The following is a 25,078-nucleotide window of genomic DNA, read 5'->3' on the forward strand; positions in this document are numbered from 1 at the left end:
ATAGAGGTGCTTCGGTGAGGAGCGACCCTCACATGCTGAGCTCACACTGCTTGGGGTCGAGGTGGGGCTGTGAACCTCGGGAAGAAGTGGGGTGTGGCAGTGCGGCTCATGAGTGGCAGCTGTATAGTTTTTATAACTAAAAGTCACAGATTTTATTTTGGTTCTTGCCCGAAACAAAGGTACACATTTTCTCAATGTGCCAGGGCACTGGAGGTCCTAATCCCTTTTTAAGAAGCTGGTTCCTTAGCTGCTCCAGCAGATAGATGTCGCGGTCCAGGAATGTGTGGGGCCCTGTGTGGAGAACATTCACCCAAGACCCTCCCCTCGCCTGTCCCCCAGCAGTTGTCTTCTGTCAGTTATGTGGTGATGAGGTCATGCACTTTATTCTGACCAAAATAACTTATTTTTATCTCAACTCTCGTAGTAATAGCTACCAATGGTTAGGCATTCTCCACGTGCCAGGAGTGCTTGTTCAGGTCTTGTCTTTTTTAATCCTCACAGCAGTCCTACACGGTGGCTGTTACCTCGTTTTTAGGAAGAAGAAAACAGAGATTTAAGTAACTTAGTCACAGAGCTAGCACGTGGTGAAGCTGGAATTCAAACGCACATCCGCCTGACTCCAGGGTTATGAAGAATTGTATGGTTCTGGCTTACTCGCCACAGTCATCTCTGTCAAAAGGCTAAACCGACCCCCCCTACCCCCCCCAAAAAGGAGGTGGGTGGGAATTGAAAGTAGTGAGGGTACTTTTGGTTTCTGTTTTCTTCCTTTTAAACAGCCCGCAGGACTTCCCTGGTGGTGCTGTGGTTAAGAATCCGCCGGCCAATGCAGGGGACACGGGTTCGAACCCTGGTCCGGGAAGATCCCACATGCCGTGGAGCAACTAAGGCCGTGCGCCACAACTACTGAGCCTGCGAGCCACAACTGCTGAGCCCATGTGTCGCAACTGCTGAAGCCCACGTGCCTAGAACCCGTGCTCCGCAACAAGAGAACCCACTGCAATGAGAAGCCCGCGCACCGCAATGAAGAGTAGCCCCCGCTCGCCGCAACTAGAGAAAGCCCGCGCACAGCAACAAAGACCCAACACAGCAAAAAAATAAATAAATAAAATAAAAATAAATAAATAAAATAAACAGCCTACAAAGGAAAGCCAAGTTGAACATTGGAGATCTTTTTTTTTTTTTTCCCATTGGAGATCTTCTTAAGCAAAAATTTAAAACCCTTACAACTGGATTTTAATTACACAAATAATACATGCTCATAGCTCCACTGAAGGAAAAGCAGAAAAGAGCAAAAAGGAAACAAAGGAAAATTAAAGTCACCCATAATCCCACTAATCAGGGATCATCATGGTTAATGTTTTAGTGATATTCTTCTGTAAACAAAATCGGATCATGCTGTTAACATTATTTTGTAGTTTACTTTTTTCCTCACATAATGGACACCTTCCAATGTTAATAACAGTGGATCTCCTCATTATCTTATTGGCTGCCAGATAACAATAATCATATTGAATATCTCATGGTGGGTCACATTCAGCCTCTGCTCCCATCTCATTCAGAATCTGTTTTCTCACCTGTAAAAGGGACAATTTAAAGGGTTGTTTACCAGAATAAATAAGGTAATGTTCGTAAAGCTGTTAGCACAATGTGTGACAGTAAAATGCTGTCATTATTATTATAGCCATTATTATTCACTCATTTAAGAATAATTTCTGGGAATTCCCTGGTGATCCAGCAACCGCTGGAAAGAAAGACTCCATGCTTTCATTGCCGAGGGCCCGGGGTTCAATCCCTGGTCAGGGAACTGAGATCCCGCAAGCCGCGCAGCGTGGCTTAAATAAATAAATAAACTTTTTCTTTTTTAAAGAAATAATTTCTACCATGTATTAAGTGCTTACTTTGTGCCAGACGTTGTGCTGAGGGTTCATTGAATCCTGACGCCAAAATGATGAGGTGGGTACTCTCATTATTCCCATTTCACAGATGAGGAAAGTGAGTGACCAAGAGGCTAAATATCTTATCCAAAAGCTCCAGAGCCAGGAAGTGGTGGATATCCAAACCCAGGCAGCCAGAATCCAGGGCTCTCACACTTTCCCACCACATCACCCTCTGCCTTGGAGACATAAAAATATTCTCCTGGCCTATCCTCTGAGCCAGGCACTGTGCTAGGCCCTGGGGCTTCTACACCAGTCCCTGTGCATGTTTCCAAGGTAGGCATGAAGCAGGATAGTAGCCAATTCTACTAAATCCTTATTAAAATGACAGAAACCCTGGCTGAAGTTCTCTCATCATCTTATCTGGCGATGTCCTTGTAGCTGTCTTAATTCTGTTGAGCCACAGTGGGCAGAGGGTGGGGGTAAAGAAAAGCCTTGCCGCCCTGGTTGAGAGTGAACACATCTTGATAATCTTGGGTTGTAATGATCTACCCTCACATGGCTGCCCCTCACCAGTGAGGCCCTACACTCCTTGGGAGCAGGGACAGGACTTCACTCCTCCCCAGATCTCTTTGATCTAGCCCTGTACATGTGACTCCATGTAGGTACCAAATAAATGGTGAATAAATTAATGAGCAAATGAATGAATGTGTGGGTAAATGACTTAGTGAATGTGATAGGGAAGTAATGAATGAGCAGAGAAGGAGCCAGTGAGCAAGTGAATGAATGCATGAATGAATGAATTCATCAGGGGGCTTTGGTCTGATGAACACTGGAAGGGCTGCTCTGAGAAGCCCTCTATGACCATCTATGTGCACTCGGTCATAATGGCGTCTGCCCCTGTCATCCCCATGAGAAGTGACTTCCTTTTCCCCCCCCAGGTTTATTGAGATATAACTGACCTATAATATTCTGTAAGTTTAAGGTGTGCAACGTGTTGATTTGATACACTTACATACTGCATCATGATTACCACAGCATTAGTTATCACTCCCAGCACCTCACATAATTACCATTTCTTTTGTGTGTGTGTGTGTGTGTGTGTGTGTGTGTGTGTGTGTGTTGAGGACATTTAAGACCTTCCTTTCTTATGACCCTTCCCCCACGTCCTTACTCTTGGAGCCTGTAATGGGTCGTCTTTCAGTTGCTATTGCCTCAACAAATTTCACCCCGCTTACTGCTGCTACCCTGGCTTCTGCAGACAGCCCAGGTGTAGCCATCCTCCCTGAGTCTGAAGGCCAGAGGGCTCCAACACTGACCTCAGGGGATCTGGAATTAAACCTTAAACAGCACCCAGCAAGTCTAGAGATCAAGCCAGATGCCATTGTTGATCATGAGTATGAGTAAATGCTGGTATTTCATAATTTCATCACCATATGTTAGGGAACACCCATAAACTGGGAGAGAACAGGGGACCTGCCTGTGTCGGGCAAGTCTTCTTTCTTTTTTTTTTTTTTTGGCTCCACCGCGGGCATGCGGGAACTTAGTTCCCCCACCAGGGATCATCGAACCCGTGTCCCCTGCAGTGGAAGCACGGTGTCTTAACCACTGGACCGCCAGAGAAGTCCCATCTCTTCTATCTTTCTATCTGGCGTCTGGCACAAAGTAGGCGCTCAACAGATATGAATTGAATGAATCAATCCAGTCAATGAATGAATCAACCAATCACTGAGAGCCTCCCGCACAGCGGAGCCGGGATTGGAGGCCTTTCATTCCCAGAGGCCGCACAGAGGAACTCTCAGTCTGACGAGAGCGGTGCTGCCTGCGACACTGGGTTGCCTACCCCGGGCGGGAGGCGGAGCTCGGGCACCACTAGGCGGGGCGAGGCGGGGACAAGGTGGGCAGGGCGGGGTGGGCGGGGCCGGAATTAGTGGGGCGGGGCAACGGCTACAAACCCGCAGGCGCGCTAGTCCGCAGAATCCCTGCTGCCCTAGCAGGCTTTTAAAGAAGACTCTCAACGGAGTTAAAAGGGGAGAGAGAGCACAGCTTCAGTTAGCATGGCGCATTGCACGTGTTTACATCAAACACGGAAAGCTTACAGTTTGCGTCATTGGGAGTTAATGGCAAAAGTCTGACTCTGGTGAGGCCTGTCCTTAGGGCTGTCCTGGAGCAAGGCCTCCGCTCTCTTTAGGAATAATAGCTGGCTGTAATTGAGCGCTATGCGCCAGACACTGTTCTAAACACATAAAACGGATTAACTCATTTAGTCCTCATAACAACTCTATGAGTCATCTACTTAAGATCATCCCCATTTCACATATAAGGAGCCAAGGTCCAGCAACGTGAAGAGGCACTTGGGTTCAGGTCTCACTACAACTCCAGCTCTTCTAAAAAGGGCTAAAAGACTGGGGTGAAGTTTTGCAAAGCCAAGTGGTTGGTTTGTAATGACGCTCAAACATGGGTGCGCCTCAAAATCTTTGGTGAGGGGAAGTGCTTGCTCTAAATTCAGAGCCCCTGACCCCGACCTAACGCTGTCTGATTTCGCAGGGCTGTTGGTGGAACACAAAAATCTGCATTTTGAACAGGCTCCTCGGTGATTTTGAAGAAGCAAGTTAGCCGACTGCATTTACAGCAATGTTAAATCCCCCCTACCATACGCCTAGACGACCTCTGCGGAGGGTAACAGGGGCAAAGAGTTTGGGGTAGGAGAGAGACTACTGAAAATGTACCTATTAAAAGAACATCAACAAGCCTTTATTGCAGGCCCCTTCTCCTCAGCGGCACCAAGTCACCGGGTTCCAGGCATGACTCCCGGAGCCGCCTAGAGCTCCCATGGCCCCCGAAAACGAGGCACTGCGATCCCACCCCATGCCTGAGGGGGCGCTATTCAGTTTCGTTCCGATAGGAATGGAGCATTGCTTTCTTTCTGCGCTTGCGCGGCAAGGAAGCCTCACTTCCGGCTTTGCGCGCCCAGGGTCTGAACTCTGCGGTCGCCAGGTAGGTGAGTGCAGGGGCTGCATGCCTCCCTAGAGATCTCTCTGCGTGACCCCCAACCGTGCAGTCCGAGCCCTCCTCCTTCAGTCAGCCTCAAGGTCCCAGGGCCACCTTCGCCCCACATCCGTTTAGTCAAGCATGTGCTCCCCATGTACGCCTTGCTCTGTGTAACACCCAGAGCCTTCACATACTTCATTTTCCTTCAGTCGCTTTCTTCCGAGGCCACCTCCCTAGAGCCCTTGCGCGGGGATGGGAGAAGTGGCCCGGATGGAGAGAATGTCCCGGTACCCCATTGAGCATCCCTTCGCTCTCTCCCTTGCCTTTCTTTGCAGACCGTCACCATGAAGTTCAACCCCTTCGTGACCTCGGACCGCAGCAAAAACCGCAAACGTCACTTCAATGCCCCCTCCCACGTGCGCAGGAAGATCATGTCGTCTCCGCTCTCCAAGGAGCTGCGGCAGAAGTACAACGTTCGCTCCATGCCCATCCGCAAGGACGACGAGGTCCAGGTACGTGTCCTCCGGGCTCTAGTTACCCAGCTGCGTGGCGCTCGGGCGCCGCCTCTGCCTGAGAACGTCGAGTGTGCTTGGACGTGGAGGACTGGCAGGTGATGTGACCCTGCAGATGTGTTAGACCGGAGATGGGGCCCAGAGTCACCAGAGAGCGCCTGTCCAGCCTAATTTAGAGCATTCCAACTCAATTCTTTAATAATAATAATTTGAGAAATATACTGTCCCAGCCAAGCAAAACTCTTGTTTTCTTACTTTGTCTGCGAGGCTGCTAGTTTGCCAGGCATTGCCCAGGGTGGCTATTTGAACCAGACTTTGCAGGGGAATGTTTTGCGATAAGAGTAGGGTTTTGGTATCATGGAGTTTAGTGGAAGCTGGGCATTTGATGGTGCTGGACTTGGCGGGGAGAATGGAGAAGCAGCAGCAAGTCAGAGGCCTGAAATTGTGAGAGTACAGCCCATGTGAGAAAGTATAAGTTCTCTGTTTTCTGTGACTGGAGCTTAGGATTAGGATGTGTAGTAGGGAGGGGAAGTGAGGGTGAGTAAAATAGACAGGGGCTATGTTCATTCCTTGAGGGAATATTTATTGAGCACTTCCCAGGCAGTGTTCCCTAGAACACTAACAGTGCACAAGACCTACAGGCCCCTCTTAAAACCTCAGCACTATTGACTTCTTGGGCTGGATAATTCTTTGTTGTGCTGAGCTCTCCTGGGCACTGTAGGATGTTTAGCAGCATCCCTAGTCTCTCCCCACTAGATGCCAGTAGCACCTCCTCACAGTTATGGCAAGCAGAAATATTTCCAGGTATTGCCCAGTGTCTCTGGGGAGCAAAATCCACCCCTGCCACCCTCCCCCAGTTGAGAACCATTGTTTTAGAGAATGAAGTAAGGGATTTGGTGGATCACCTAAGGCACTGGGACTCTGAAGCTTTGAGGAGGAAAAGATTGGAAGCAGGGGATAAGTTAGGCTGAGATTGTGACAGGAATAGCGTAGAAAAAAATAATTCAGAAGTATGGTTCAACCTCTTCTCTCCTGGATCCTTCCCATCAGACATGTTCTAGAATGGGGGGATTGCAAATGCCTCTAGGGTCTAGTTAGGCAAATTAAAGGAAGTGGGCTCTTTTAAGAGATAGTCATATACCCTCAGCCCATTGCTGCGATAGGGAAATGAAGACTCTTCAGTTACATTCAGTTGTTGTCAGATTCTTCAGTTTTGCAAGAGACCTGGAAAATCTGGATTCTTTACTTTACAGAAACTGCTTTTGGCTGAGATCACCAATAACCTCTTATTTATTTATTTATGTATTTATGTATGTATGTATTTATTTATGGCTGCATTGGGTCTTTGTTGCTGCGCGGGGCTTTCTCTTTGTTGCGGTGCGCGGGCTCTAGGCGCATGGGCTTCAGTAGTTGTGGCACGTGGACTCACTAGTTGCGGCTCACGGGTTTTAGAGTGCAGGCTCAGTAGTTGTGGCGCATGGGTTTAGTTGTTCCACAGCATGTGGGATCTTCCCAGACCAGGGCTTGAACCCGTGTCCCCTGCATTGGCAGGCAGATTCTTAACCACTGCGCCACCAGGGAAGTCCCCACCAACCTCTTTATGACTAAATTCAGTGGTCACATCTTGGTCTCACTGTCCTTGACTTTTGTTTTTGTTGTTTTTCTGGCTGCGTTGAGTCTTTGTTGCTGCGCATGGGTTTTCTCTAGTTGCGGCAAGCGGGGACTACTCTTCATTGCGGTGCACAGGCTTCTCTTTGCCGTGGCTTCTCTTGTTGTGGAGCACGGGCTCTCGGTGCGTGGGCTTCAGTAGTTGTAGTACACGAGCTCAGTAGTTGTGGCTCGTGGGCTCTAGAGTGCAGGCTCAGTAGTTGTGGCGCACGGGCTTAGTTGCTCTGCAGCATGTGGGATCTTCCGGACCAGGGCTCAAACCCGTGTCCCCTGCATTGGCAGGCGGGTTCTTAACCACTGGGCCACCAGGGAAGCCCCGTCCTTGACTTTTTCAGCATCATTTGGCATAGGTTGCACCACCTTACTTCTTGAAATAGTTTCTATTTTTAGCTTCTGTGACACTTCAGGCTCACAGTTTACTTGCAACTTCTCAGACTCCTTTGCTGGCTATGTTTCCTCTGCCTGGTCCCTAAATGCTGGAGTTCGTCAGGGCCTGCACCTGGTCTTCCATTGGCTGGCCTACATGGTCTACCTAGGTGGTAATATTTATTCCTAAAGTTTTAAATGTCTGCTCTGTGCTAACACCTTCCTCTTTTACATCCCAGTCCAAACTACTGTTCTGACCACAGAGCTGTAGATCTGACTGCCTGCTGAACATCTGTATTTGGATATCTCACAGACATCTCAAGCTTCTTATGCATGAGATCCTGATATTCCCACTGCTCTAAAATCTGATTCTCCTCCCATCTTTCACACCTCAATAAGTGACACTTGTATCTCCCCACTTAGGTATACCATAAACCTTTAAATTATTATTAACTTTCCCTAACCCCTCTCTTCTAATCGATCACTAAGTCTTGTTGATTTTACCTCCAAAATACGTCTTGAATCTGACCACTTCTTTATATTTCCATTTTAGTTCAAAGCATCTGTAGCTTCCACTGTTACTCTAGTCCATTCTCCACAGAGTGGCATTGTTTGCAAATCAGATCCTGCTTAAAACCTATCAGTGGTGCTTGATGTGCTTGCTGTAAAATCTAAATCATTGACAAGGCCCTGTGTGAGCCAGTCCAGGTCTAATTCTCTGACCTCATCTCATTATCCCCCACATGCTCTGTACTTCAAACACATTGGTCTTTTCAGGTCCTTAAATGCACCTAAATCTTTTCTCCCTCTGCGTCTTTGTCCAGAATGCTCCCTCTGCCTGGAGTGCTCTTCTCCCCTTTACCTGGCTAACTCCTCCTTTTGCAGGTCTTATATTAATGTCAGTTCCTCAGAAAAGCCTTCCCAGATACTACTCAGTATTTTAGTATAGCATCCTTTATTCTTTTTTCATAGCAATGAACACAATTTGAGATCATTTTTTAAAAAAAACTGAGGCATAACTTACATACAGTGAAATGCACGGGTGAGTTTTGGCAGATGTAAAACCATGTAGCATCACCTTAATATGACATAGACCATTTTTTATCATCTCAGTATCTTCCCATGTGCCCTGTTCCAGTTAGGATTATATATTTGCATGTTTACCTGTTAACTGCCTACTACCCATCACACTAAGCTCCGTGAGGCCAGAGAACTTTTCTTTTTTGTTACCTGACCTCAGTGCAGAGCCTGGCACACAACAGGGGCACAGTCAATATTTATTGAATGGATGAAAACTGTTGACTGGATGGAATTGGAAGGTGAGATAAAGAAAAGGAGGGCAGGGGCTTCCCTGGTGGTGCAGTGGTTAAGAATCTGCCTGCCAACACAGGGGACATGGGTTTGAGCCCTGGTCCGGGAAGATTCCACATGCCACGGAGCAACTAAGCCCATGTGCCACAACTACTGAGTCTGCGCTCTAGAGCCTGCGAGCCACAACTACTGAAGCCCATGTGCCACAACTACTGAGTCTGCGCTCTAGAGCCTGCGAGCCACAACTACTGAAGCCCATGCGCCTAGAGCCCGTGCTCCGAAACAAGAGAGGCCACTACAACGGGAAGCCCGCGCACCACAACAAAGAGTAGCTCCCGCTCACCGTGACTAGAGAAAGCCCGCGCGCAGCAACGAAGACCCAACACAGCCAAAAATAAATAAATAAAATAAATAAATTTTTTTAAAAATGTGTAAAAAAAAAAAGAAAAGGAGGGCAGGGGAGAAGGAGCTGCCATTTTTTTAATGCCTGTGGGGTTATGAATGGTTTCCTTTTTAGATATGAAGAAAATGAAACTCAGGTAAAGTAATAAAGAATAATATAGAAAATGAGTGTCTGAGCCAGGAATCCAGGTCTCTTAACTCCAAAGGCCATACTGGGTAAGCACTTCTCTGACCAGGAGAATAAAATCGTCCCAATTAGGTTTGTTAAAACTGCCTTTTCTCTCTTGGGATCTTCTAAATCTCACCTACCTTTCTCTGAGCAGTTGACTATGCCTCCTATTTTACAGAGTAAATTAGAACTATTGTCCAGGATCTTGCAGAACTCCCGGCTCCACACCCTCTGACTTACCTGCAGTTGCACCCCTCCCGTCTTCATTCTTTCCTGTTACAGTGAAAGAGAAATCCCTGTTTCTGTGTAAGCTATCCTGCTGCCACTGCATGTGACATCCACCACTCTCTTCTCCCCTCTTGAGATCCTTCTATCCATTATCCCCTTTCTCTACAGTTTCCTTTACCTCTTCCTCCATACTTGTTCCTTCTCATCAGCATTTAAACATATTCGTGTTTCCCCCTCTTTAAAAATAGAAAATTATCCCTTAACTTCACATCCACGTTGAACATGTGTCCTCTCTCATCCTCTTCAGATCCAAGCTCCTTGGGTCAGTCTTTTTTCACCTTCGTCTTCTCACCTCCGGTGAACTCACTGCCTTATTGTAACGGCTTCCATCCCACCACTCCATCGAAAGCACTGTGCCATGACCACCAGTGACCAGCTTGTTGTCAGCTGTTACTATCCTTCCAGTAGCTGACCATCCTAGGGCATTTGACCTTCTTGTCTTGGCTACTCTAACACCACACTTCCTGGTTTGCCATTCTTCCTGGCCACTTCAGTCTCTTTCATAAGCTCTTCCAAAATGTTGGCTTTTCTCAGATTTCTACATTCTCGTACCACCAGCTCCCTAAGTAAAATCAGGCTTTCAGTTGCCATCTCCTTGGATGACTCGCAGGTCTTTGTCACCAGCCCAGTTGGCCTTCCCGCTGTGTATGGAATTTTCATGTTCCATGCCTCTGGAAAAGGCACATCCATCCATCCAGTTGCCCAACCAGACTCTGGATGTCATCCTCGCCTCTTCTCCCTCACCTTTCCACAGTCGATTGAGTCTTATCCTGTCTCCCTCCTCGCTGGGTCTAGCATTTGTCCACTTCTCTTTATCACGGGTGTTCCTTTGACTCCTTTTATTAACATCTTTCTTCAATCAGGATGATAGTTAATAGGGGCTTTTTCACCTACTTTTTGCATGTGAGGGTCTCTGGTCACGTAGACTGTGGTGGATTTTCAGTGAGGCATGCATGGCTGTTGTCTTTTCAACCTGAAAATCACCCTGGTGAGTAAGCTGAACAATGTGGGTAGACATTTTAGGAGTATTGAGATTCACCAATTCTTTACATGTAGTATTTCCTCTATGCTTATATGGCTACTGTTTAATAGGCTCCTGCCTTTAGGGAAACCATAATCTAGTTGGTTTTTGAATAGAATTGGAGTATGAGCTGATTTTTAGTTGCAAAAATAGCCCACGAGATTTTAATTTAACGTTTTATTTTTTTTCTGACTATAAAATATTTGTATTAATTGTAGAAATCTTGAAATTTAGAAGAACATAAATTAAAAAATAGTCATTAGTAATTCTCCTTCCTTCCTAATGGCAACCATTATTGACATTTGGATATATCTTCATCTCATGTTACATGCCATATATATATATATGAAGTGTATACACATAAGATTCAGACTATATATATAGCCTTGTATTTTTTCTCTAAAGGTCATATCTTGAGCATTTTCCTTGGTCATAAATTGTTTTTTGAAAACATGGGTTTTAGATGGTTGCCTGAGAATCTCAATATAATATTTTTTTTAATTGAAGTATAGTTGATTTACAATGTTGTGTTAGTTTCTGGTGTACAGCAAAGTGATTCAGTTACTAAGTATAATTTCTTTAACCATTCTCTGTTTAGATCTTGAGAGTGATTATATATTTTTTTTTATTTTACTTTTTGTAAAATGAGCTATAATTGACATATAACACGTATTAGTTTTATTTATTTTTTAATATTTATTTTTGGCTGCGCTGGATCTTCATAGCTGCGCGTGGGCTTTCTCTAGTTGCGGCGAGCGGGGGCTACTCTTCGTTGCAGTGCACGGGCTTCTCAATGTGTTGGCTTAGTAGAGCTACTTAGTAGAGCTACTTAGTAGTAGTAGCTCTCTTGTTGTGGAGCACGGGCTCTAGACGCAGGGACTTCAGTAGTTGTGGCATGTGGGCTTAGTAGTTATGGTGCACGGGCTTAGTTGCTCCGCGGCATGTGGGATCTTCCTGGACCAGGGATCGAACCCATGTCCCCTGCATTGGCAGGTGGATTCTTAACCACTGGACCACCAGGGAAGTCCCTAACATGTATTAGTTTTAGATGTACAGCGATTATATTTTTTTACTCTCAGGACTAGTCATGTGATGACCATCTTAGTTCAAGGAATGTTTTGTTCAGGTAAGAGAAGAAAAAAATACAGGCAAAGAATTTCCACCTGACTTAGAATAATACAAAGCAGATTTATACCAAAAAAAAAAAAAACAAACCCAGCTGATTTTGATTGAATCAAAATTCAAAATTTGCCTGAATACAAAAAGTTCTATTTTTAGCCTGTGTGTTCCTGATAATTAGTTTCCTCACTATGATGTTCAAGCATTAGAAATGGGGAGAATTCTCTTTTGTATTTTCTCTCAGGTGGTTCGAGGACACTACAAAGGTCAGCAAATTGGCAAGGTAGTCCAGGTGTACAGAAAGAAATATGTCATCTACATCGAGCGGGTGCAGCGTGAGAAGGCTAATGGCACAACTGTCCACGTGGGCATTCACCCAAGCAAGGTATGGCCTGGGACTGCGCAGTGGTAGTGGGCGTGTAGCATAGCATTCCTACTAGAGTTGTTGGCTGTTGGTACTGTCTGCACAGGCGGCCATGGTAAGGGCTTCCTTGGGAGGAAGGCTTGGTTGGTTCACTGGCTTAGTGATATCGTAAGAGATCCAGTTCCTTTCCCTACTGTTTTGTCATCCTTGGTGAAGGCCCCGTCTGCAAGCTGGTAGCAAGAGTGTTCCAGGCATTCCAGGCATCACTTTACCACTAGAGAGTGTCCAGAGGGAGAAGAGAGAACACCTCTTCCTTCGGCCCTCACACCCACCTGGTGGAATATGCTGTTCCTCCTTTAACCTCCCATTTTATACGTTGTATTGTAGGGTCTCTCCTCCAGAGTTTCAGATCCTTAAGGGCAGAATGGTTGGGTCTCACTCATCTTTATGATCTCTGTATTGCCCAGTAGCTGGTGGGAATGCAGGTATTTTTAAAACAATGCATTTTGCCAGCCAAGGGCAAATTATACTGCCAACATGGATAGACAAACCATCCATGTCGGTAGTATAATGTTTCACAAGCTAAATGACACTTCGTACCACTAAATTATCTAAATGGTCTTCTAGATCCTCAAGAGTTAGGAGCTGGGCATTGGGTAGCAGAAGAAGGAACCCAAGCTGCTGTTGTCGAGGGAAGATCTGCTGTATAAGATTAATTGTGGTTATAAGTCCTTTCTCCTTAAAAAAAAAAAAAAAATTCAATATCTGTTTATTCTTTCATGCTAACAGGTGGTTATCACCAGGCTAAAACTGGATAAAGATCGGAAAAAAATTCTTGAACGCAAAGCCAAATCTCGACAAGTTGGAAAAGAGAAAGGCAAATATAAGGAAGAACTTATTGAGAAAATGCAGGAATGAATATAACCTTTTGTGCAACCACAGTTTATCTGTAGATTCTTTTGCCTGGTGTGTATTCCTTTGAAACTTTTCGAGGTGTCTCTGGAACGTTTCATTTCCTTCCTGTTTCGTTATTGATATGTGGCTCTGTATATCTACTTTTGCTGTTTCGATTAATAATTTTATGAAAATTGGACATGTTTTCTTGTTCCAAAACATATTTATTGCCTTTTATGGCTCTCTAGTAACACAGGGTTTATCTGACACTCTGGTGTTTCTTAATAAATGTTGATTGAATCAGTTATTTCCCATTTTGACTGGTGAAGAAAATGAGTTTAGGTTAATTGTCCAAATCCCAGAGAGCATGAGAGATAGAGCTGGGATTTGAACCCAGGCCTCGGTGCATCAAAGGACATTCACCTCCCACAGCCATCTGCCTCTGGTGTTCCTCCTGCTCTTAAGTCAGCCCTTTCCTGGAGTCTGACAAGAGCCTACACATTTATATAGAACAGAGAAGAATTTACATATTTGTAGCAGTAAAAGCATTAGTCCTTAGTGGGAAAAGCACTGTCACCAGTCGTCAAGCTCCAATCCCAGCTCTACCACTGGACAGTCAAAGGCCTTTGAGCAAACAGCTCTTCTCTGAGCTTCCATTTTCTCAGTAGTAAAAAGATGGTAATACCTTCATTGCCTTCCTGTCTCATGGAAAATGCAGAAATAAAATGCCAGGATCAAATGGGCTATTTCTGAGCACACTTTGCAAGTGTGAGTGTATAAATTCTAATATCGCTATTATTGTTCAATTAACTTCTATTTCAAATTCTGACATTCACTTTGCACTCAAAGAAGGAATGATTTTTCACTGAAGATCGCTAAGATCACACACCACAGAACTCAGTACGCATGCTCTGACTGTGGCATTGATTTAAGAGTAGGCGGAATGATACTGGCTCTGTAGCCAGACGGATCTTGATTCAAGTCCTGCTCTGGTCTTCAGACAGCCGTTTTTATGACCCTCTGTTTCTCTAGTCTGGGTAAGAAGCTGGAAACGCTGATCTTCAAGGCTGAAAAAGTAGCAGTCCACCAGATTCCCCTGATTTTAGGAGTCACGTGGGTGGTTGCTAAAATAGTCTCCAACTCTTGCCTGGAGATTCTGTGATACAGTACGTCTGAAGAGAGAACTCGTCAGGTCTCATGTGCATCTGTATTTTTCATATGGCCCTTGTAATGATGCTTATGACTAGGTAAATTTGGGAAATTGTGGATTAGGATGTATACATACACAGAGCACATAAAATAGAGCAGGTGCCCAAAACATGGTGGCTATGTTAGCACACTGAACTGTATGTCTAGGGAGCATAACAAGTAGGTCAACCAGTGAGGGCTGTGCTTTATTTTTCTAATTTGAGGTTTTGTCTTCATTTCGAACAACACATGTTTCAGGGCCCCAAATTTGCATAAAAGTCAGATTTCAAACTAGATTATATTTGTAGTAGGATGACATCTTCTGATGGCTGGTCTGGGCCCTAGGCTCCAGCCATTACACTCACCATGAAGCCTAAATTATATTTCCTAAGAGTTAGATTTGGTTTCTTTTCAGCAACTTTGTTCAATACAAGGGTTAGATAGGAGCTCTGAGAGCTGTAATCTCCCCCAAGTCACACCAGGCTTTTTATCATCAGCCATGTGAATAATAGTGCATGATCAAGAGCAGGAATTTGACATCAATTGAGAGCTCTAATCCCAGCTCAGTCAGCTCCTAGCTGTGTGACCCTGGGCAAATGGCCTAACCTCTCTGGGCCTCAGGTTTGTCATTTATAAAATTGAGATGAAAAGAGTACCTACCTCTGGGACTTCCCTGGTGGCGCAGTGGTTAAGAATCTGCCTGCCAACGTAGGGGACACGGGTTTGAGCCCTGGTCCGGGAAGATCCCACATGCCGCGGCGCAACTAAGCCCATGCGTCACAACTACTGAGCCTGCGCTCTACAGCCCATGAGCCACAACTACTGAGCCCGTGTGCCACAACTACTGAAGCCTGCGCACCTAGAGCCCGTGCTCCGCAGCAAGAGAAGCCACCGCAATGAGAAGCCCGTGCACCGCAACGAAGAGTAGCCCCCGCTCGCCGCAACTAGAGAAAGACGGCACGCAGCAACTAAGATCCAATGCAGCCAAAAATAAAGTAAATAAATGTATTAAGAAAGAAGGAAGGAAGGAAGGAAGGAGAAAGAAAGAAAAAGAAAAAGAGAAAGAGAAAAAAGAGAAAAAGGAAGAGAAGAGAACCTACTTTACAGAGTTGTCAGACTTACTACTTGAGATACTGCGTGTAAAGCACAGAGAACTCAGCAAATGCTAGCTATTGTCTTTCTGAGGAGATTGGCAGTGCAGTTTGTCTGCAGGAGCAGAGGGGAAAGTTTTTCTCCAGGGAGTTTGGATAAATGCTGGTTCTTGAACAAAGGGGGAGGGTTTAAAGGCAGCAATGTTTGGGCTGCTGCAGGAAATGGAGACTGCAGAATGCCAGCTGGGTGGGCCTGCTTATCAAGGTTTTGGCCTGGGGGTTTTTAGCATGTTTCCTGGAATGAGTTTGAATTAAGCAGTTTCCTACTGACCTTTTCATCAAATTTGCAGATGTCCATTTACTTGAGTGAGTCCCCTTGTGCTATTTTGGGAAGACTCCAAACTTTTAAACTTCACATAACTGCTTCTGAATGTCTGCTTTCATAGTGCACTTGGGTTGAGATGTTCAGCTACAGAGGTTTCCATGTGAGTTGGGTAGGCAAATAAGTAACCAAATCTTCTGGGAACCCAGCAGAACTGTACTAACCAAGAGTCCTTCATACTCTGCTGATGCTACAGACTTTGAGCAGTTCCAATCTGGTAATGGCTTGGGTCTTTGTTCATTGTTTTTTTAAATTAGTTTTTTTTTTTTTAAGAAGTAATATATATATAGTACAACATAAAAAGGTACAAAAGGTATACAGTGAAAAGTAAGTTTCCTGGGAATTCCCTGGTGGTCCAGTGATTAGGACTCCGCACTTCCATTGCAGGGGCATGGGTTCAATCCTTGGTCGGGGATGGTTGGGGAACTAAGATCCCACAAGCCGCTCAGCATGGCCAAAAAAAAAAAAAAAAAAGGTAAGTTTCCTTGTCACGCTGACTCTCAGTCAGTAAGTTCTCCCCAGAAGCAGTCACTGTTTCCAGTCTTTTGTATCCTTCTAGAAATATTCTGTGCATATATGATTGGGTTTTTACTCAAAGTTTGATCTGTAAAGAAGTCTTCATGAGAACAGCAGGTCATCCAAATTTAAATAACTATATGAGGTTGATGTATAGCCTGAACACCATAATTACAATATAAACATGCATCAGTAATAAATAAAATATTCTTTGTCCATCAGAAATAATTAAATCAACCACATCCTAGCCTATCCCTAGTAGGAGGGCAGCTAATTCTGCAACAGGTTTTTAAAGGTCTCATCTTAGGCCTTAGATGTCTCTATCTTGTCAAGTCGTGTATAATTTAAGGTTTTTTTTGCTTTTGTTTTGTTTTGGTTGACTTACTATTTGAAATAGGAGAGGTAGCATGGCTTAGTGGGAAGAACAGGAGCTACGAAGACCTACATTCAGATGCCAGTTTTGTTGCTTAAAACAGCTAGACTTTGGGCAAGTTACGAATCTGAGCCTCTCTTTCTTAATATGTAAAATGGATTTAATAACATCTATATTAGGTGTTGTGAGCACTGAATGAGACAGGTGATTCAAAGTACCTTGTTTAATGACTGGCACGTGGCCATCGAGAAATGGTAGCTGCAATTATCAGTGGTGTCTGCCGGCAGTGCATGTTCCCTACATATGTGCAGAGCAAACAAGTAGTGAATTCTGCTGGAATTTCAGCTTCTCCACTAACTTCCAACGTTCTCAATCAACTTGGAAAGGAGCTTTATGACTCCATGGCTTTGTAACCCTGCATGCCTGTTTAGGGCTTCCTTGGGGTTTGCGCTGTAGTGTTTTATGGTCCACTCTTGTTTATTTCGTCCTACTGAAGTTGCCTCCGAGAATTTTCCTCTAATTTAAAAATTATTGAGGGCCCAAAGACCTTATTTATGAAGGTTATATCTATCAATATAATTTACCATATTAGACATTAAAATTTTAAGACTTATTTTAAATTCATTAAAAAAATAATAAACCCAAAACATGTTAACAGAAATAACATTTTTAAGGAAAATAACTATTTTTTCCAATACAAAACAAAAAAATGTTGCAAAAAGAGTGACATTGTGTTACATTTTTGCAAAATTCCTTCATGTCTGGTTTAGTAGAAGGCAAATGGATTCTTACAATGCTTCTGCATTCAGTCTGTTGCAATATGATGTTTTGGAAGAAAAGGAAGCAAAGGAAGAAAATTCAACCTCACACAGATTGGTAGTTAGAAAAGAGAGGACTTGGTGGACCCCCTGGGAGAGTCTCAGGGACTCCCCAGCAGTCCTGGGACCACGCTGCCCAAAGTCTGGTTTATTTCCTGCAGGAGACTTTAAATGCCTTGAAAGCAGAGAATATTTCTTCATTCAGAGGGTCACTGAATCCTAGTTCCTGGCCTTCTCCACAGTTTTCACTTGGAACATGTGATAAAATGTTTTGGACAGCCTGACTGATAGAGGGAGCTATTGGCCAATACTAGCCCACAAATATAATACCGAGATTAAAGACTTTTCTCTCTCACAGAGGCTGAAACAGATTTCGACAGAACTGGTGTCTGAACAGTGCTCCCCAACATCTGCTTCTCAGAGAGGCTGCCAAGAAGGCAAGGCAAAAGTTAGACTTACCAAGATCAACTTAAAAATATCTGCATTTATTTTAAAAAGGGGAAAAAAATTTACAATAGCCAAAAAAGTGGAAGCAACCCAACTATCCAACCACGGATGAATGGAGAAACAAAATGTGGTACATACATACAGTTGAATATTACTCAGCCTTAAAAAGGATGGAAATTCTGATACATGCTACAACATGGATGAATCTAGAGGACATTATGCTAAGTGAAATAAGCCAGTCACAAAAAGACAAATGTTCTATGATTCCACTTATATCAGGTATCTTGAGTAGTCAAGCTTATAGAAATAGAAAGTAGGATGGTGGTTGCCAGGGGCGGGGGGAGGAGAGAATGGGGATTTGTTTAGTGGGTATGAAAATGTTCTGGAGATCAGGTGTACAACAGTGTGAATATACTTAACACTATTGGACTGTACACTTAAAAATGATAAGGTAAGTTTTATGTTATGTATATTTATTTTGCCACGATTAGAAATAAGTTTTTAAAAAAAGAAATGGGAAGAAAGAGCAAACTTTTTTCTCTAATTTAGTTCTGGCTGATTTCACCCTTTTTTTTTAAAATTAATTTATTTATTTTTGGCTGTGTTGGGTCTTAGTTTCTGTGCGAGGGCTTTCTCTAGTTGTGGCAAGCGGGGGCCACTCTTCATCGCGGAGCACGGGCCTCTCACTATCGCGGCCTCTCTTGTTGCCGAGCACAGGCTCCAGACGTGCAGGCTCAGTAATTGTGGCTCACGGGCCCAGTTGCTCCGCGGCATGTGGGATCTTCCCGGACCAGGGCTCGAACCCGTGTCCCCTGCATTAGCAGGCAGACTCTCAACCACTGCGCCACCAGGGAAGCCCTTCACCCTTTCTTAACTATTCAATTCAGTTGTACAAGTGTTTATTGAGCACATTCTATGTATAAAGTGCTTCTAAGAACAAAGATCAGTTAAACAGTGCCCATAATCAAGGAGTTTGCCCTCTAGTAGAGGGTTGGTTAATTTATGCACACAAACAAGTAGAAGGCCACAAGACATGCAATAACAGAATGAAAATAGGTCTTGGTGAAGGTGATGCCTGGACTGGAACTTAAGGACAATAGAATTTCTGTTGAGACTGAGTTGTTGCGGGGGGCAGGATGAGCACGAAGGAGACCAACTAGTTTCCTGCCTTGTCCTTCAGGTAAAGGCTTGGAATCGTGTTTCAAGAGATACTAAAGATCTTTGGTCCAATTTCCCATTTAATCCAGGAATCCATTCTAGTTGAATGAAGAAAGAAATCAGGAGGCAATTCCAGGTAAGGAAATGTGACTACTGCAGGGAAACCATGGTCCAGGGTAAAGCACATTGGATTGGTTTATAGATTTGCTTTCCATCTTGCTTCTGCCTGAGAGCCCTGTCAACCTCTCTGAGACTGGGTTCCTCTGTTCCAAGGTTGTCACATACTACAACGAACGTATGTGAAAATCCTTGGCAAGCATTTGAAACTCCATGTTACCTTCTCCTTACTATTCTGGCTAATTTCTACTCCTCTTTCAAGGCTCAGCTCAGGACTGGCTGGGATGGAAAAGTTGTGCACTATGGTCCACTCTACCTTCACACTGCATTGAGTGGCCTGCTCACAAGTCCATCTCACCAGCCTGTGAACTCCCTGAGGGGAGGCGGTGTCTGTTTGATTTCTGTAACCCCCAAACTTGGCACAGTGCACAAGTCATTCAGTAGGTAAGTAGCTAAGAGCACTGGCCTTGAAAATCACACCGTCAAAGGTTAAATCCTGGCTCTGCCACTTAGTAGCTATGTGACTCTGGCCAAGATCCTTAACCTCCTCCCTGGGCCTCAGTTTCTTCAACGGCAAAGTGGGGATAATAATGAAAACGACTTCATAGGCTGTCGTGAGGTGTTCAAAACAAACTCAAGCACTTAAAGCTCATGGCCCAGTGCCTGAACAGAAACTTACTATTAAGTTCTTTATATGTTTGTTGCATAAGAAGATAAAGCTGTAAATAACTACACTCGTTTCTTAAAAGGGTCACCTTCGTATCAGAAAACTTTGCTGAGCCCCTGGTGACTTACCCCTACCTCTGGGGCTCTGGGGTGACCGACGTCCCTCAAAGGAGCAGGAACCCCAAGACCGGCCGGGGGAGGGCGGGGCTCTGTCTCCCGGTCCCCGGCGGGGCGGAGTCCGGCGCGAGGTCACGTGGGGTGCGGGAGGCGGGTTTTTGCGCGCGCAGGTCACGCGGCCGGTGTTGACACTTCCGGGTGGGACCGCAGGGAGGCGGCGGGGCAGGGGCTGGCACCTCCCGCAGCAGCCATGGCGTATACCGGCCTCACCGTGCCTCTCATCGTGATGAGCGTGTTCTGGGGCTTCGTCGGCTTCCTGGTGCCCTGGTTCATCCCTAAGGGTCCCAACCGGGGGTAAGTGGGCCAGGCCCGCCTGGGGAGGGACGCGCGGTGAGGACCCGCAGAGCCGGGCGGGGGAGGGGGCGACCCCGCACCGGTCGGAGACCTTGCCCGGGTGATCCTGCCCTCCAATCAGGCCCCGACCCCCGTGCAGCCCCCCGACTTCCTTATCGCAGCAGCCTCAGTGCCTCCCGGCCTGAGCGTGAGGAGGGTGACTTCCGGCGGACCCTCCTTGGGAAGGAGTTGTAGGGGAATTTTTTCTCATCACGTCTCTGTGTGGGGAGGCTGCAGTCGGAAATGGGTTTATACCGACTCAAGGAGAAGTTGGGGTTCGTCCCTAGACGGCTGTCGCCCCTTTAGCCCTGCACTCCACCCAAATGAGGCCTCGTTTGCCTAAACTTTAAAGGAACGGATCAAATAAATAAAACAGAAATTGATCTCTCTGCCCCACAGGCTGTCGCAGTTGCACAGGACAAGCTTGTGCAACAACGTTGAGCCCAGGCCTTGCATCTAGTGGGCGCCAGGATCTAGCTGGGGCTTGATCTAGAGCGAGATTAATTACCAAAGAGTCGGAGGTATTGTTTAGAAACCCCTGCGTCATACCTTTCCAAGGGCTCTCCAGCCCTTGTATAGGAGTGTAACAAGCTCTTAGAATGACTGGTTAAGAAAGACTTTTTTCCCCCAGACTTCTTTGCTAAATAGAGCTTTATCTGTTTTGTAAGTAAACTTTTTTTTTATTGTAGTATGAAACAGGGTCTTATCTTCAAAGGGGCTTTGGAACACCCTCTTTCTAGTTCCTCTTTGCCTTTTAGTCATTTTTTCTCAGCGGCAAGATCATGTGGGGTGAAACTTAGACTGAAGTCACAGATTTGGGGGAACACCATCTCTTGTTTTATTCTTTGAAACGAATTGGTGGCTTCACAGTGCTCTGCGTGCATAGTAGGCATTCAATAAAGAGTTATTGAGTGGATAAGTCTATTGCCTTTATTAAAGGAAAGAAAATGCTATTACTTCCTTAATGTTTTGTGACCTGAACCCCTTTTGCTCTCTGGAATAAACTGTGTTAGACCTGTTACTTCCATCGAGCTTACAAGTAAATCATAATTTGTTCAAAAAGGAAAAATGGTAGATGAATTTCTATCATTTCGTTGTATTAGGTTCCTCCTCCCCACCCCACCCCTAGCATCAGTTGTATAGGGTCATCTTTCCAGCCTGTAATAGATGATTTAGAGTGTCAGAATTCTGGGGTTATTAAAACAATTTGTATTAACCAAATTTAATTCCTTGGACTTGTTTCTCCTACTGGAATTAGAGAACAACATAGTACTGCTTTGTTGTGTTTCTGTCTTCAGCTGTTTCATTACCCACTGTCTGCCTTTCCAGCCTTCATACTCAGAAAACATTTATTAATGTTCTGGTAGTGTTGACCACTCCTTTCTTGAAGACCCCCATTTGGGGCCCACTATGCCCAGCCTTGGGTCTTGATGCCACTGCTGTTACCCAGGGTAATGAAACGCCTCCAGTGGTCCATGGGCTACTCAGTTTCTAGCCCTAGCGTCACTATTCAGGTTTGACCTGCTAGTGATATGTTATCTGGATCTAATTCATAGCCTCCACCTCAGTCCTTGTATTTCCTGCTCTTGGCAGGATTGAGCAGGTCTTAAAACACTAGGTGTCTCCTAGGAGTTACTGTATTACACTTTGAGAAACACTGCTCCCAGCTGGATGATCCCTATGACCTTGGATAGTTTAGTTAACTTTTCCATGTTCCTGTTTCCTCATTGTAAAATGGAAATATTAGTACTGAATTAGTATTAGTTCCCCTTTACCTTCTGAAAAGACTGCAAGTGATTTTTTTTTTTTTTTAAATAGACGAAGGAGCTGAATTGATTCAAGGATTACAGTGACTTTTTAACGTGGGAGAGCATTTCTGATTTGAAAAATTAAAAACATTTTCATTAAGGAGATAAGTAAAGGTGCTGTGTGAGAAGGGAAGAAAGGAGACTTTGCTGTTAAATCCTCTTCTCTGAGACCCCTACACATCAGAATGCAGAAACCTGGGTGATTAGGAGGTTTTCAGGACCTCATGAAGCTGGGGGAAAAAGGGAGCAAAAGGGAAAAAACTCTTCTGAATCTATGTATAACCTAAAGCAAGCTTCTTACTCTCATCTTTTCTACAACTGAAAAAGGGCTGGATAAAATGAAGTCTGTACTTGGAGTACTGGTTCCTGACCATTCCTATTTTTCATGATTTCCCATTCTCCTCTTTAGGAATCCACAGATTCTCTAAAAGCTTCAGATTTTTTCACAGTGGCTCCCTTAGCAGTAGTTGTGGGGGAGAGAATGGGGACAGAGTGCAGGGATTAGTGTCACAGTTCAGTCAGCTCCAATTTTTTCAGGCATAACATTTTTGAACATTCAGAAAAATAGAGTAGTATAGGTGTTGTATAACACCACCTAGATTCAATAATGCTAACATATTCATATTTGCTTTATATTTGCTTTGTCTATGAATCCAGGTGTGCATACATACATACATAATTTTGCTGAATCATTTGAAGGTAAATTGCAGTCATTATGACACTTCACCCCTAAACTCTTCAGCAGGCAATAACTTAGAAGAAGCACATTAGGAACTGATATTTTAATGAAGCACATTAGGAACTGATATCTTAATTAAAAATTTTTTTTTCTTTTCTTTTTGGCTGCATTGCGCCGCGCGGTTTGCGGGATCTTAGTTCCCTGACCAGGGATCGAACCCGCACAGTGGAAGCGCGGAGTCCTAGCCACTGGACCACCAGGGAATTCCCATGAGGGAGCTTTTGATATCGAACTATTAATCAAGTAGTACAAAGGGGTCTCAGCTGTTTCCGTTCTCTGAGATGGTCTTTTGGGGAAGAGAAAGACTGAGGGAGGGATTCCAGGTTGGGGCAGGGGAATGGAAGAAGATGAGCAGAAGCTTGGAATGGAGAATAATAAACATGATGTGTAACCCCCAATACCTATTTATATATGTACTATAAGGTACATGTTTTGAAGAATGTGCCTTCAGGATATATCCAGAGTCTGACCAGTTCTCACTACAGGCACTGCTACCAGACTGGTCCATTGGTGCAATTCCCCACTAACTGGTTTTTCTGCTTTTCCTTTTGCTTTCTCTTCCCTAGTCTATTTCCACCCTGCAGAGAGATCCTATTAGAATTTGGGTCAGATTTTGTCAGTCCTCTCCTCAAATCCCTCCAAAATAGCTTCCCTTTTCCTTTCAGAGGCTACCAGATACCTCTGACCTCACTTCCTACCAGGCTGTCCTTGCTCAGCTCAGCCACACCGGCCTCTGTCCTCTTTAAATGCCTGATACCCTCTCACCAGGAACCTTTGCTTTGCTAAACTTCAGGGGTTTTCATCCCTTTTGTTCACTCCTCTCTCCCCAGAGCCTAGTGCATACAAGTCACTCTGAATCTGTTGAATGAATGAATGGACAAGCCAATGTATTAACTACAGAAAATATATGCACACACACAGAATTTCTAAAGGATGAGTTAAACATAATATATATAGGAGTTCAGATATTTGCTCCCTGCCTTCTAGGAAATAGTCTTTCTTACTCTATGGGGTATGGAGACCCCCTCTTTGGAAATCACGCCTGTGGATGATGGGGGGGGCACTGAAAGGTGATAAGCTGCAGAGTGATGTAATGAAAGGAATATTTTAGAAAGATTAACCCAAGGTGATTGTAGGAATGAATGAAAGATTGTATGGATAGAATGAAAGGGAAGGAAGAAAGTTTTGAATCTGCCAGCAGTTAGCCAGGCAAACCTGATGAATTTAGATTTTAACGATGGGAATAGAAAGGAAAAAAATCCACATAAGGAGAGCTGCTTCAAAGGACTAATCCACAGCATTTGGTGACTGTGAAGGTGCAGGGGAGGCATGAGTAAAAAGATGACAGATTGGAGGGGTGGGTCAGATGGGTGGAAATGGCAGAGCTTCTCTGGAGTAGGAGATTTAGATTTGGAAAGAGAAATGGGAAAAGAATATCATGAATTCAATTTTTAAATGTTGAAATTCAGCTGATCAGAGATCCAGTTTTAACTGTTTTTCAGACAGGAATGGAGATGCAGAGAGGTCAAGGCTAGAAAGTCATACTTTTGTAACAGGGAAGAGCTAAGTCTGGACTCCACGTTGGATCTGTTTCTTCGACTTTAACCTTTGCTTTTCATTGCTTTTGTTATTATAATCATACATAATGGCCTGCCTCAGGGAACCCTGTCCCTCTGCTAGCCCTGCTCACCTGTGAATGGCTGCAAAAAAGAAGAAACTAACACATCCCCTCACTGAGGCTGGTCATTCCAAGAGATGTTTTGCAAGACTGATGGCCCTTTTACTTTACTTCCTCACCGCCTCTCCCTCTCTGTTCTGCCTTTTTACTTTACTTCCTCACCGCCTCTCCCCCTCTGATTCTATAAAAGAAACTGGCATCCAGACCCAGAGAAGATGGCTTTTCGGAGACACCAGTCTGCCATCTTCTCGGTCTGCTGGCTTTCCGAATAAAGTCGTATCTCTTGCCTCAACACCTCGTCTCCGATTCATTGGCCTGTCGTGCGGCAAGCAGAGCGAGCTTGGACTCAGTAACATTTTTAGCAGTATAGTGTCATTTCATTGCAGAGAATACTACCAAATAGGGCAGTTACTTGGATGTCACAGCTAATTACCACTACAGCCTTTTGTGTTCAGTTTCAGATGGGTTTGGATTAGACCCCTAAACTGTGGCACCAGTACACATTCCCTTAAATACAAATGTTAATGACTTCCGTAGAATTCTGCCGTGTGCACCCCAGGGCACCCTGCTGTCTACTGGTGTTTGAACAGATTCAGATGCATTTTCCT

The 25,078-nt window shown here is 44.7% G+C and overlaps 2 protein-coding genes across 4 annotated transcripts in view; both read left to right on the forward strand.

Moving 5' to 3' along the window:
• Nucleotides 1–4,798: 4,798 nt before the first annotated feature.
• On the forward strand, nucleotides 4,799–13,673 carry RPL26L1 (ribosomal protein L26 like 1). 3 transcript variants are annotated; one of them, XM_061188473.1, is made up of 4 exons: nucleotides 4,799–4,871; nucleotides 5,201–5,377; nucleotides 11,966–12,106; nucleotides 12,875–13,672. In XM_061188473.1, the coding sequence occupies exons 2-4, from the start codon at nucleotides 5,210–5,212 to the stop codon at nucleotides 13,001–13,003; spliced, it is 438 nt and encodes a 145-aa protein (XP_061044456.1). In that variant the 5' UTR covers nucleotides 4,799–4,871; nucleotides 5,201–5,209; the 3' UTR covers nucleotides 13,004–13,672. The 3 variants fall into 3 exon arrangements, with proteins under 3 accessions (XP_061044456.1, XP_061044457.1, XP_061044458.1); XM_061188474.1 differs by having other exon boundaries at nucleotides 4,842–4,875; nucleotides 12,875–13,673; XM_061188475.1 differs by lacking the exon at nucleotides 4,799–4,871 and adding an exon at nucleotides 4,914–5,019 and having other exon boundaries at nucleotides 12,875–13,673.
• A 6,352-nt stretch (nucleotides 13,674–20,025) lies between these two features.
• Nucleotides 20,026–25,078, forward strand: part of ATP6V0E1 (ATPase H+ transporting V0 subunit e1) — a 35,690-nt gene continuing 30,637 nt past the window's right edge. Inside the window, exon 1 of the mRNA XM_061188476.1 lies at nucleotides 20,026–20,206. Within this exon, the coding sequence (XP_061044459.1) occupies nucleotides 20,103–20,206 (104 nt within the window). The 5' untranslated portion in view covers nucleotides 20,026–20,102. The remainder of the gene's footprint in view (nucleotides 20,207–25,078) is intronic.

This window comes from Eubalaena glacialis, chromosome 4 (genome assembly GCF_028564815.1).
Source record: "Eubalaena glacialis isolate mEubGla1 chromosome 4, mEubGla1.1.hap2.+ XY, whole genome shotgun sequence".
NCBI classification, from domain to species: Eukaryota; Metazoa; Chordata; class Mammalia; order Artiodactyla; family Balaenidae; genus Eubalaena; species Eubalaena glacialis.

What these genes read in the sequence shown, in the direction of transcription:
- RPL26L1 (XM_061188473.1), top strand. Translation starts at nt 5,210, where the DNA reads ATGAAGTTCAACCCCTTCGTGACCTCGGACCGCAGCAAAAACCGCAAA. An exon ending in GCAAGGACGACGAGGTCCAG is followed by an intron (nt 5,378 to 11,965) that starts GTACGTGTCCTC and finishes ATTTTCTCTCAG; the next exon opens with GTGGTTCGAGGACACTACAA. An exon ending in TGGGCATTCACCCAAGCAAG is followed by an intron (nt 12,107 to 12,874) that starts GTATGGCCTGGG and finishes TCATGCTAACAG; the next exon opens with GTGGTTATCACCAGGCTAAA.